This window comes from Caretta caretta, chromosome 15, assembly GCF_965140235.1.
Source record: "Caretta caretta isolate rCarCar2 chromosome 15, rCarCar1.hap1, whole genome shotgun sequence".
Taxonomy (NCBI): Eukaryota; Metazoa; Chordata; order Testudines; family Cheloniidae; genus Caretta; species Caretta caretta.
Window position 1 is genome coordinate 20,130,601 of NC_134220.1, and position 13,913 is coordinate 20,144,513.

The 13,913-nt window shown below is 46.0% G+C and overlaps 1 protein-coding gene across 4 annotated transcripts in view; it reads right to left on the reverse strand.

The window, feature by feature from the left end:
* Positions 1-13,913, reverse strand: part of ULK1 (unc-51 like autophagy activating kinase 1) — a 99,455-nt gene that overhangs the window by 54,377 nt on the left and 31,165 nt on the right. For all 4 annotated transcript variants that reach the window (XM_048820997.2, XM_048821005.2, XM_048820998.2 and 1 more), the window contains 2 exons: positions 12,214-12,287; positions 5,856-5,957 (listed from right to left, as the gene is read on the reverse strand). In XM_048820997.2, coding sequence (XP_048676954.2) covers positions 5,856-5,957; positions 12,214-12,287 — 176 coding nt within the window. The remainder of the gene's footprint in view (positions 1-5,855; positions 5,958-12,213; positions 12,288-13,913) is intronic.

The following is a 13,913-nucleotide window of genomic DNA, read 5'->3' on the forward strand; positions in this document are numbered from 1 at the left end:
AGCTAGCTGGGATGAGAACACACACAGACAGCTTAACTCTTTCAGAGCTGGCAGACCAGCACTTTTAAGTGTTTGAACTATTGCCATTCTCATTTGTCTCTCTCTCTCTCTCTCATAGGCATAGAAAGTTGCAACACAAGCCTTAAACCCCACCCCACCCCACAAAATTGCACCCTGATTTTTAGAGGCGCCCTGCACCGGGAACTCCCAGGAACATCAGTGGTACTTGCTCCTCTGAAAAATTAAATCAAGACTGTACAACCTGGCCAAGTCTTACAAATAAATCAAGACCATAAGGAATCAAATTGTTTAGTCTCTAAGGTGCCACAAGTACTCCTTTTCTTTTTGTGAATACAGACTAACACGGCTGCTACTCTGAAACAAGTTAATTTTTAACTCTTGTGCCTGGTTCGAGCTCTGTCCCCAGGCTAAGAGACAGGCCACTGGACTGGGACTCAGGAGTTTGGGATTCTATTCTTAGCTCTGCCAGTGACCTGCTGTGTCCCTAGGCAAATCTCTTCCCCTCTCTGTGGCTGTTCCCCCCTCCTTCCCGTCTGCCTTGCCTATTTTATTGGTAAGGTCTTTAGGGAGAGACTGTGTCTATGTATTTGTCCAGGGCGCAGCACAAAAGGGCTCTGATCTCTGTTGGAGTTTCTAGATGTTACCATAACACAAACAAATAAAACAGCAAGAGAAGGGAAAACACAGTGTGAGCCCTCAGTCATATAAGGCAGAAAAGCCACAACTCTGGACCACCACCTCATTCGTTATGCCAGGCATATTAACAATTCAACATTAATACAAAGCTCAGCAAATCTGTCGATAGGGATTATGCATCCTATTAATCTTACCCCCCTGGCAGGCTCTTTGTTTTGTTGATGGACATGTTTAAGATACAAAGCTCCTTTGGACAGCTTGGACAGTCACGCTACCAACTGTCCAGGTCTGACAATCAGACATGGTGTGTTTGTTGGGTGAGGAGAGGAATGGTGAAGTCAGGGAAGTTGGCTCGGGTGACCTGGCTGCTGTTCATTTTCATTTCTACAAACAGCTATAAAGAAGAAGAAAACCCACCCACCCTCTTCTGCCTTGATTTGGGAGGTTACATTTCCCCAGTAGAAAAGCAAGACAGTTGGACCCAGCCTTTCCACACGTGCTAGCTCCTTATCCATCTACCCAAGTCCCTTGAAGTCTATTGTATGTTTAGACTCATCTTCTTGCTGAGGACAACCTTTTGCGTGTACAGCACACCTGTGAGCCTCTCCAGATGTAGCAATGGATGCTCATGACAGGTGAAACGCAGGCAGATGTCAGAGGGGCTGGATCCCATATTCCATTGCACTAGGGGAAACGGCAGTCAGCCGTTCTCTGGCTCGGCTTGAGGAATCTAACAAAATCTTAACCAGACGTGCAAGTGTCCTCCCCAGGCACGGGCTAAATAAGCTACCTTGGCCGACGAACAAACTTCCACCCAGAAGGGTGAAACTCAAGGGGACCTTGCTCTCTGAGACAGCAAAATCTACAGGAAACAGATCACTGCTGAGGGGCAGCCACCATCTCCCGCTGGACCCAGCCAGGTTTGGGACAGGAAGAGGGGGTTGCATTCCTCTGAAACATCAGGCACTGGCCATTGCCAGGGGACGGACACTGGACTAACAGGCTCGTCCAGCTAGAGTTTCTTTGTTCTGCATTTGGGTTATTTCAGGCTCAAGACACACTCCAAGCGGTCTCAGTTGGACAGTAGAAAGCAGGCACCTTTACGAGTGTTGGAGGGATGCAGCTGCCTCTTTACCTTCTTTCCTTGGCTGATCTGTCCAGGCACCCTAGCCACCTCCCCACTCTGTGCTAATTTTGCTGCTCTGCAATCCGCTCAGAAATGTCAAAACCGAACCCTGCTTTATCCAGTCCGCACCTACCAACAATTGCACTCCATGCTCTCCCCACCTCTTTGCACAATTGATTATTATCGACTCCAAGACCTTCAGCTGTTGCAGCACCTCTTGCAAAGCCTCCAATGGTGCAAATGAGGGAATAAAGTCCTTTAACATTTAACTAGCTCTCGCAACATCTGCCACAGGCTGGCTTCATTTGCCTAGAACTTACAATCTGGGAAAAGCGGTTGGTAACCTCTGTCTTAAGTGTAAACACACGATCTCAACACACACACATACTCAGAGGACCATCTGGACTGGGCTTTGCTTTCTCCCTGATCAAACAGATTCATAACGGTTACTGTAGTAACAAAACAGGGCTCAGTATCTTGTTGCCAAAGCACAACCCCCAAAAGATAGAGGCAAGGAAATCAAGACAGATGTGCAACATGTACCCACTAAAGAAAAACACTCATTCCAACCCATGCACGCTGCATCTCTGCCTAGCAGAATCTTCTGAAGTCACTCTTCTCATGCCAAGGAGTTAGGTGACCCCTTACTTCCCTATGCAAGCTACCCAGATCGCTGATCTGACAGCACTGTAGGGTTGCCTCATCTCCGCATAAGTAAGCGGGCAGAACAATAGAAAGAGCTTGGACTCTGCCCTTCCCCTTCACTGGAGCCCCAGCCCCAGCCCCAGGCTGGCAGAGTTGAGTACAGCAGGCTGGGTAACATATTTGCCATGACAATTTTCTAAAAAGAATATTGTCACAGGAAAATTTCCATGTAGTTACAAAGGCATTTGTCACTGAATAATAATAATGGACATACGTAAGGCTTTTCAAAGAAGTCAGCCACCCCAGGGTTGCCTGTGAGTGCAGCATGCCTACAATGCCAGCTCTGGCCAACAATGTCAGGGAAATTTCCATCAGTAGTTTGTGTGGAGCTTTGAGATACTTTAATAGTGGGCAAGGATCTCATTTATATGTGTGAGTCAAAGCTTTGTGTGTATACACACACAGCTTTATTTTAAACAAACACAATATTTATTTTCTTTTCTCCTAACAGTTATTTCTTCCCCCTTCCCCATTAAACAAAGCTGTTGAGACTGAGAACAAGAAAATGTAACCAACCACTATGAAATGGTCAAAATTTCCATGCCGACCATAGGAGATACTGTAAAACCAAAAATTACACATGCAGGGAAGATGAAGGCTCACTTTTGTTACAGAGCGAGGTGGGCAAACCAGAAAGCATTGTCAGAGAAGATCCCAAAACGGAGATGAAAAAATAACCCTGGCATCTAGAAAGGAAAACATGCCCTCAGCACTGAGACCACACCAAAATAAAAGCCTCAGTTTACGGCCACACTCAACCATTCCTTCCTGTAAGATTTCTAACAGGCTTGTAAATCACCTTATCCCTCCCGGTTACATAACTTCATAAACATTCAAGATCTCACTTTAAGTTACGAAAGTTCTGAATCTAAAGCAGAGAAAATCCAGCAGCTTGTAAAACGGGGCTTATGTCACTGGAGAGTTTTCTTTTAGTTATCTTCATTTTCAGTGAGTCAGTCATTCGGATGGATTGGGGGATGGCGGGGAAAATCAGGTTTCAGTGGCCACTGCAACAGTGATCAGGGTTTCAAAATTCAGCCCCCCCAAAAAGAGCGACCTGAGATCAATTCATATCTGATGAGAAGAACTGACGTTTTCATGGCCGTTGTCCCCATGTCGCTCTGCACTGATACGCAGAAAACCCTGGTTTGATTCTTGGTCTCTTGCTTCCTGGGCTAAAAAAGAGACAGGAGCCCACACACTGAGACTCTGGGTAGGTCTACGCTGCAGTTGGGGGGTGCCATTTCTGCACGTATAGGCAGACCTTGCTAAAAATAGCCGTCTAACCACAGAGGTATGGACTGAGGTTCCTGTGCACTCTGGGGCTATGCCTACACATACGGCAATCTCACCTCGCGGCTGCAGTGTAGAAATAGCCTCTGAAAAGTAGGAAGCAAATTGCACATCACTCTGCAATGCACCCATCAACGCGGATGGATAGGCTCCAAAAGGAAGTCCCTTGATAGTGCTCCCCTGGCTAGAAAGGCGGCGATCATGCTAGGGAAAGGTTTTAAGTCTGTATGAATGTCCTGGAAAGGGGTACGGAACGGGAGGATTTGGGGAGTTCAACAGGTAGGTGGAGGAAACCATGGACCCCCCGTTGCTTGGCATAAGAGGAACAAAACAAGATGAGTATAACCATATGTGAGCAACTGGTGCTTGGGAGGAGAAAACTGGAAGCTGAAGCTAGATGGAAACAAGGTGAACAGTGTGGGTAATTCACTACTGGAACAATTCACCAAGGGATGTGCTAGATTCTTCATCGCTTGGCATCTTTAAATCAAGTATGGGTGTCTTTCTTAAAGACAGGCTTGAGTTTAACCAGAAGTTATGGGCACGTTAGGTGGAATTCTAAGGCCTGGGTTAGATGCTAGATGATCATAATGGTCCCTTTCTGGTCTTGAAAAAAAACCAATATTTACACAGAAGACTTCTTCAATAAGACCTTCCTAATCTACTCCAGAAGCCAGGCTATTTCAGCTACAATGTACCATTTCAAAGCAGAGTCATACCAATCAGCCATAATATTTCCCTTCCGATTAGTTGATCTTCCTCATAGTTCCTACACCAGAGGTGGGCAAACTACGGCCCGTGGGCCACATCCAGCCCACGGGACCGTCCTACCCGGCCCCTGAGCTCCTGGCCCAGGAGGCTGTCCCCACTCCCCCGCAGCCACGCCGCAAAATGCTCTGGGTGGCAGGGCTGCAGAGCACAGCCCGACCCAGTGCTCTGTGCTGCGTGGCTGCCTGTCCTGGTGCAGCCACACTGCCAGCCACCAGTGCTCCAGGCAGCGCGGTAAGGGGGCAGGGAGTAGGTGGGGGGAGGGTTGTATAGAGGACAGGGGACAGGGGCGTGGATAGGGGTCTGGGCAGTCAGAGGGCAGGGAACGGGGGTTGAATGGGGCCAGGGGACGGACAGTCAGGAAGGAGAGGAGGGGTTGGATGGAACGGCGGGGGGCAGTCAGGGGACAGGGAGCAGGGGGGTTGATGAGGCAAGGGTCCCAGGGGTTGGCAGCAGTCAGGAAGGAGAAGAGAGTTGAATAGGGTAGTGGGGGGCAGTTAGGGGTGATGGGTCCGGGGGTGGTCAGGGAGAAAGGGTGGTTGGATGGGACAGGGGTCCCGGGGGGCAGTCAGGAAATAAGGGGGGGGTTGGATGGGGCAGTGGGGGGCAGTTAGGGTGGGTGGTCCGGGGGCAGTCAGGGGACCGAGAGCAGGGGAGGTGGATGGGGCAGCGGTTCCCGCAGGGCTGTCAGGGAACAAGGGGGTTTGATGAGGCAGGAGTCCCGGGGGGGCCGTTGGGGGCGAGAAGCGGGGGGGTTGGATGGGGCGGGGGCTGAGCCATGCCTGGCTGTTTTGGGAGGCACAGCCTCCCCTAACTGTCCCTCCATACAATTTCAGAAACCCAATGCGGCCCTCAGGCCAAAAAGTTTGCCCGCCCCTGCCCTACACCCTCAAGCGTAACAGAAAATATATTATTCCCTGTGCACAGTCGTAAAGGGAAACTGATTTTAAAGCAAGCTGCTGGGGACACCATTGTTTTAAGGGTCCAAGATAATCTTCTGAAAAGCTGGCCTTTCACAAGAACACACGCACATGGGGATATATTTCCGCTGCTGCCCTGAGGCAGACTCTGGAGAAGAAGCATTGGCCTCTACCAATATTTGCAGCACTGAAAAAAGATGGGAGCATCCCATTGATTTGAGAATTAATGAGCCTATCTCGCTCAGTGGGATGGACAGACAGACAGGCTGATTTGCCTGGAGACTGGGTTCCTCATGCTCAGTATTGTATGTGACCCCTGGTGTGGGTGAAACAGATGAAAAACAGCAAGAAACTCACCAAGCATTAATAGCCATAGAGCCACTCACCTGGAAGGGAGCCTTTCCTGTCAGACACTGGTAAATGATGGTTCCTATACTCCAAAGGTCAGCTTTAGCATCATAGTGTTGGGACATAATGACTTCTGGGGCCTGCGTGGAGAGAGAACACAGCGTTCTGTTTACAAAGACTTGGCTCTTTTCTTGGCAGCTGCCAGAGAAACAGAAGCCCCTAATTTTTAAAAAAAGCACTGGGCCAAGATTCCACAAAAGAAAAGAGATTAAAAACTTTTCCCCCTGCTTTAAAGTGCTGCATTCATATTAGCAAGGAGGCAGTTTCATAACACTAATCTGGTTACTTGAGGCATGGTGTTACCTTAGGCACTGCCCACTTTACTTTTGCCTGATGCACTGTAGGCAAAAAACAGTGCTTCCCCTTGTCAGGCATGACAATCTCTATTGAATCAACTTGCAAACAAAGGAGTCCCTTTAGAACAGCACAGGCATCCCTTCTAAAACAAAGCAAATGCACACACACACACACTCCAGTTCAAGTCCCAACTTTACCAATTACAGCCATGACAAACAAGGGATCAAGTTGGTACAGGTAACTCAGCCCTTCCTACTCCATGGATTTCTTAAGAGGCTAACCCAAGCAGGCAGCTGTGACGTGTGGCAGCAGTCATGCCAGTGGACGTGACTGGAGTTCAAAAGCAGGCCCATGTGTTTATCCAAAAGAGGTCACTCCCCACAATCTCTGTGGTCTGTAACCTTCCACAAAATGCACACCACTCCTCATGGCAGGTTTGCTCCAGAAGCTAAAGATAGCATGGATTCAGAGTGATCAATAGCTCAGAATGCAATGTGCCTCTTGATCTGTGCAGAGGTGAAGGTGGGAGAAGGACAGGCTAGCTTAAAACCTATATTTATAAAAGAGACTTCCTCTAACGCTCACAGAAGACAGGACTGGAAGGGGATCAGTTTTCTAGCTCTGCCACAAGCAAAGGACAAGAAAAGATTTGTTCCCTTTGGACTGGCGGTGGTGTTGGGAGGAGAGGGGACAAAACAAAAACACCCCACTCTGAACAACGCACGGACAGGAAGTCCTGCCTGTCTGCCTCAACACCAAATGAACAGAGTCAAGGAAACGGCTGTCAGTGGAAGATGTGGATGCTCAGGACCATTCTGGGTGAGGACCCAGATTTCCGTAGGGGTCAGACACAGCCCCCTTTGCTGCATCCTCACACTGACATAGCATTCCTCTTACTGTGGCCAGGCAAGAAAGTAGGGCTGATTATGAGCATGCATGAGGACACACAGATAGGGAATGCAGAGGCCACCCCACCCATCTGTTGCTCAGCATGCACACACAGGGACCCATGACAGCAGCAGAGTAAACCCCTTAATGCCCCCCAGAACTCAGAACACATTTTACTCAGAACTTAGCACCCCCGCACATCCCCAAAAAAATCACCTTTGAACCAAGAACATAGAACATTTTAAACCCAAAAGGAATTCCCAGAGTACTTCCAAAAAAAAAAATTGTCTTCTCTCACTTTAAACGTGAACCAGATATCTGATCTACTTGCAAGAGAACGTAAAAGAAAAAGCGTCACTAAAAATAGACAGTTCAGGAAAGTTTCTCAAGAGGTTACATCACCCTTATATACAGCACGTCAACAAACAACTGGCTTCAACAATAAAGCGAGAGGAAGTCAGGCTTGCTTTGGTTTGCACCGACAGACACAGTTTTAAACACAGTGGAGCTATAGGCCACTGTGTAATGCAGCCAAGACCTGTGCCAGGATGAAGGCTCAGGCTGGGGGTTTTAAAAGGAGCTTAAGGAAAGTAGGCATTTAAACCACATTGAAATTCAATGAGAGTTGGCCATCTCAGGCAATGTCTATAATAAAAACACAGCAGTGGCCCAGCTGCACCGTAGACACTACAGTGACCGAAGGGGCTTTTCTATCCCTGTAGTAAATCCACCTCTCCCAGAGGCAGTAACTAGGTCAGCAGAAGAATTCTTCCCTCGACCTAGCACGGTCAACAATGGGGCTTAGGTCAGCTTCACTACATTGCACAGCCCTGAGCGACTTAGTTAAGCTAATCTACCTTTATAGGGCAGACCAGGTCTAATTCCCCATATCACCTTTGAAAACCCCAGCCTGAATTAATGGGAGAGCATCGACTTTCCAATGAATCAAGCAGAGCAGTCGCACGGACCACATCGAAGGCCTGGTTTGGTCATTTTTAATTTTGCTGCCTTTGTGTGAGTGATACACCGAGGTTATTTTATACCAGTTGACTCCATGCACACGAACAAGCAATTATCACATTACATTTCATCCCTAAGGGTTGTGGGTGGGGTGGTTTTTATTTTAGTATGTCTGTTTGCAATCTAAGCAAATATCCTGCAGGCAACTGGCTCGACCAAGGCACAAAGTTGATGTGGATCGCAATAGAAGCCAGGCGAACTTCACTTACAGTCATTGTTTTAGAATTAGGTTAGGCTGTGAAATAATATTTAGCAGCAGGTTTAAAGACTGTAGGGGTAGATTCTCCAGGTTACCTACGGAAAGCTGAGAATTCACCTCTCTCCTTGAGAGACAGGTCATGAGAGCAGATACCCAGATATTTATAACCCGAAATCTCTCTCGTTTGGAGTTTAATTTTAGTGCTTGTGACAACAGAGAGGGTGATTTGGAAAGCAGTGAGGTGCAGGCACCATGCCAGCTTCCTAACATAGCCCTACATTCTTGACTAGTCACAATCCTCTCTGCTATCCTACAACCTCCTCTGGAGCATGCTTTAAACACATAAAAGCATGGTCTCCTTTGTTTGAAAGTAGGTGTCACCTTGTATCTCAGTAGCTTGCTCTGAAGCTCAGCCTGACGCAGGACAGGTTTCTAATCAAGATTTGGAGGCTACAATTCTTCCATCAGTCCCACTTTATCCCTCTACTAATGGGGCACAACTCTTACTGACAGCGAGGAGATGTCTATACACAAATGTATAGGGAATAAACAGGAAGAACTGGAAATATTAGTACGTAAGTCCAGTTATGACTTAACTGGCATCACAGGACTTGGTGGGAATAAGTCTCACGACTGGAATGCTTGTATAGGGGGAGATATTTGATCAGGAAGGGCAGGCAGGGTATAAAAAGGGAGGCGGTGTTTCATTATACATCAAGAATATATACACTTGTTCTGAGGCCCAGAAAGAGGTGAGAGGCAGACCATTTGAGAGTCTCTTGGTAAAGACAACAAGGGTAAAAGACAGTAGTGCCATCACAGTATGGATCTGCTATGAACTACCAAATCAGAAGGAGGAGACGGATGAGGCATTTCTAGAACACCACAAATATCCAAAACACAAGATCTGGTAGTAATGGGAGACTTAACTACCTAGTCATCTGTTGGAAAAGTAATACGACAAATCACAAAATTTCCAATAAGTTCTTGGAATGTATTGGCCTCAACTTGTTGTTCTGGAAAATAGGAAGTAATCAGGGAAACAGCCATTTTAGACTTGATTCTGACTAACAGGGAGGAATTGGTAACATGTATGCAGGTTGAAGGCAATTTGGGTGAAAGTGATTATGAAATGACAGATTTCACAATTCTAAGGAAAGGAAGGAGTGAGAGTGGCAGAATAAAGGACAAAGCAGACTTTGACAAACTCGGAAAACTGGTGGGAAACATCCTGTGGGAAGAACATCTGAAAGAAAAAGGAATTCAGGAGCGCTGGCAGTTTCTCAAGTAGACAATATTAAAGGCACAACTGCAAACTATCCTGTAACGAAGGAAAGATAGAAAGAATAGTAAGAGGTAATATGGCTCCATCAGTAGATCTTTAATGACCTGAAACATCAAAAAGGAATCCTACAAAAAAGTGAAAACATGGACAAATTCCTAAGAAGACACAAACGAATAGCACAAGCATGTAGGAACAAAATCAGACAGACTAAGGTGCAAAATGAATTACAACTAGCAAGGGACATAAAAGGCAGTAAGCATAGGTTCTTCAAATACATCAGGAGCCAGAGAAAGATGAAGGAAAGTGTAGGGCCTCTACTTAGGGGGAGAAGCAGAGCTAATAGCTGATGACATCAAGAATCCTGAGGTGTTTAATGCCTATTTTGCTACAGTCGTCTCTAAAAAGGTTAATGGTAACAGATACTCAGCACAATTAATATTAACAACAAGGGGGAAGGAACCCAAGCCAAAAGAGGGAAAGAACAGGTTAAAGAATATTTAGATAAGTTAGATATAGTCAAGTTGGCAGGGCCTGATGAAATTCATCCTAAGGTATTTAAGGACCTAGCTGAAGCAATCTCAGAACTATTAGCAATTATCTTTGGGAACTCATGAAGGATTGGTGAGGTCCCAGAAGACTGGGGAAGGGCAAACATACCTGTCTTTAAAAAGGGGGAGCAAAGAGGACACATGAACTTATAGACCAATCAGCCTAACTTCGATACCTGGAAAGATACTGAAACAAATGATTATTTAATCAGTTTGTGAGCACCTGGAAAGTAATAGTGTTATATAGAGTAGCCAGCATGGATTTGTCAAGAACAAATTACGCCAAGCGAGCCTAATTCTTTCTTTGACAGTTACTGGCCTAGTGATGTACACAGTCCCCCATGACATTCTCATTTGCAAAGTAGGAAAATGTGGTCTAGATGAAATTACTATATGGTGAGTGCACAACTGGCTGGAAAAATGTACTCAAAGACTAGTTATCAATGGTTCATTATCAAACTCAGGGGACATATCTAGTGATCACAGAGATCTATCGCAGGTCTGGTATTATTCAGTATTTTCATTAATGACTTGGACAATGGAGTGGCGAGTATGGTTAGAAAATCTGCAGATGGGATCAAGCTGCTGTGATGGTTGCAAGCATTTTGGAGGTCAGGATTAGAATTTAAAATGACCTTGACAAATTGGAGAATTGGTCTGAATTTAATAAGATTAAATTCAATAAAGACAAGTGCAAAGTACTTCACTTAGGAATTCAAAATCAAATGTACCGCTACAAAATGGGGAATAACGGGCTAGCTGGTAGTACTGGTGAAAAGGATTGGGGGGTTATAGAGGATCACAAATGGAACAATGTGATGCAGCTGAGAAAAATGGGTAAAATATAATTCTGGGATGTATTAACAAGAATGTCATATGTAAGACACAGGAGGTAACTGTCGTCTTGCTCTATTCACTGCTGAAGAACTGTGTCCAGTTCTGGGCACAAGACTTTAGGAAAGATCTGGACAAATTGGAGAGAGTCCAGAGGAGAGCAACATAAATATAAAAGGTTTAAAAAACTTGACTTCTGAGAAATGGTTAAAAAACTGGGTGTGTTTAATCGTGAGAAAAGAAGATTGATGGGGGACCTGATAAGAGTCTTCCAATATGTTAAGGGCTGTTATAAAGAGGACTGTGATCAACTGTTCCCAATGTCCAGTGAAGGCAGGACAAGAAATAAAGGGCTTAATCTGCAGCAAGGGAGATTTAAGTTAGATATGAGGAAAAGCTTTCTAATGGTAAGAGTAGCTAACCACTGGAATAGGCTACCAAGGTTGTGGAATCCCCATCATCAGAGGTTTTTAAGAACAGGTTGGATGAACACCTGTCAGGAAAGGTCTAGGTTTACTTGGTCCTGCCACAGTGCAGAGGGCTGGACTTGATGATTTCTCAAGGACCCTTCCAGCCCTGCATTTCTATGATTCTGTGCTCACATATCACACCAGAAAAAAAATGTATCCAGCTTGCTGTCATCTAGCCCAATCAATATATACAGCAGGTACACCACGGGCTGGCTGAAGGACAAACAGAGGGCCACTGTCTCTCAACACTGGGAACAGACAGCAACGGAAGAGAGGACGCTTTGTCCGGAAGGCCCTTTATCAAGGCAGCACCTTGGAAAAAGCCTTATGGCTGCAATGTCATTCCTATTCCTAGTTTGCATCTTTGCTACTCAGCCTGCAATAAAGGGATAGCACTGATTTTAGATCCCAAAGCCTTAACTGAAGGGCCCTGCTTGCTATCTGGAAGAGGCAATTTCTGAATGGGGTCAATCAATAGTCTATTATTATTTACCAGTGGTTGCCTGAAAGGCAGATGCCAGCACAGCAGCATAGATGTTTGCCATCTTGCCGCTCAGAGAATCTTTATCAGGTCTCCCACTAGGGTTTCACTTTACAGCAACAGCTTTAAGAACCCAAAATCCAGGTCTTGGGGGGAGGAAAGGAAGAACTAGGCTTAACGGTTGCACAGCGCTTTGACTGGAATAACCTAAATAACCACTGCAGGTTCCACATGTCAGGTAGGGCCTGCTTTTTGCTAGCCCATACAATACCGCAGTTTGACCACAAAAAGGTACATAAACAGAGAGCACTTACCATGTACATAGGTGAACCACACAGTGTTGCTGCCATCATGTTGCTTTGCAGGTACCGGGCAAATCCAAAATCAGCTGCAAACACAAAGAAAAAAAGTTCATACACTCGTTCTAGAGAAGCCCAACCTTTCTTCAGTTGCCTCAATCCCCAGCGTGGGCCCTCCTCTGTCTCCATGGTCCCTCAATAGAAGGGACGTCCCCCATTTTGAATACAGAACTTGTACTCTCCCCCCGAGCTAACCCAAGTTTCTCTCACTCATTATTACACGTTCCATACAACAGAAAGGGTTGAGACAATGCAGCTATAAAAAGCATTCTATATGAAAAGGAAGGAATCCCAATTCACTTAAAGGTGCCCACAGTCACTATTTTTCCTGTGTCTGTTGTTCAATATTTGTTGTTTTCAGGTGGACTCCAGTGGCCAGATTCTCAGCTGGTGGACACTGGGAAGCCTCTGTTGACTGCTATGGAGCTATGCCTCTTTACACTAGCTGAGCATTTCGTCCGAGATTTATGGATGCAGCGAAGGTCCAGCATAGCTTGATAGCTTTCCCTCATTACTTGCTACTACTTCAGATTTGGGGAACTGATCATTACACTGCATGACATAGGGCAGGAGGCAGGGTTGGACCACAATGTAACAAACATCAGCAGGGACCCACCACCATCTGTATCTTTGGAATATGCTCGGTTGAAGCAGTATTTGACACTGCTGTTTATATCGCCATCTGTCATTAGAATGATATTATGTCTGACTAGTCCCACTCCTGGACCACACACTGTCCTCCTTAAGGAAAAGGGATGGTTAAACAGCAATGTGCGTGAAGGGTACGACGAACCGAGACTAACGCAGCACACATTAGCTAGGACTGCTGTTTAGATGGCCCTCCATTTTTATGTGCCTGTGGGTTATTAAACACTTCTACTTTCCATCCATGCTTGAATTCTGGAGAACGCTTCAGCTACAGCTGAACGGCTGCAAAATTTCACACAGTCTTCTCCGGCAGACCTCATTTCTCAGCCAAAAGGCACTCATGCTTTCTCCTCAAGACAGAGTTGAAACAGAGCGTGGTGTAATTTAACTGGTGTCAGTCAACAAGCAGTATAGTCCAACAAGTGTCCATGAATCAAGAAGAGACTACACAGCTCTCCTTTAAGAGAGACCTTGGGTTCAATAACTGGGTTTCTGGTGTATGTTTGTGTAGCCCGTTGATCAGCATATGATACATGGACCCCTCTGTGCTTGATCCACAGGGGATGTGGGTCCATCACATCCAACCTGGTTCTTAAGCTTGAGCTGTAAACGGACATTTTTAGCTCTGGAGGTTTCTGAGTCAATCCCGGGGGGCAGCCAAGATGGCAGCCATTATGTGCTGTTTTTTAAATCAGAGCTCAGCATTCACAAAGTATGTAGGGATTGCAGTCTTGGGACACCAAAATTCCCTAACTCTCCTATTGCACTCTGCCAGCATGCCCCACCTCTCGTTTAAAAGGCCAGGACAAATCAATCAATATCACTGCCTAGACCACTGTTGCCCAGGGGAAAATGAATGACTGGTTTTTCTGAGAAAGACACCTCTCAACTTGTAACTGGACTGAGTCCACCCAATTCATTTTGCATATGTCACAGAACAGCCAGAGCATAAGAACTCTGTCACTCACTAACTACCAGGGATGGTCTGGAACGAACGATCCAGACAA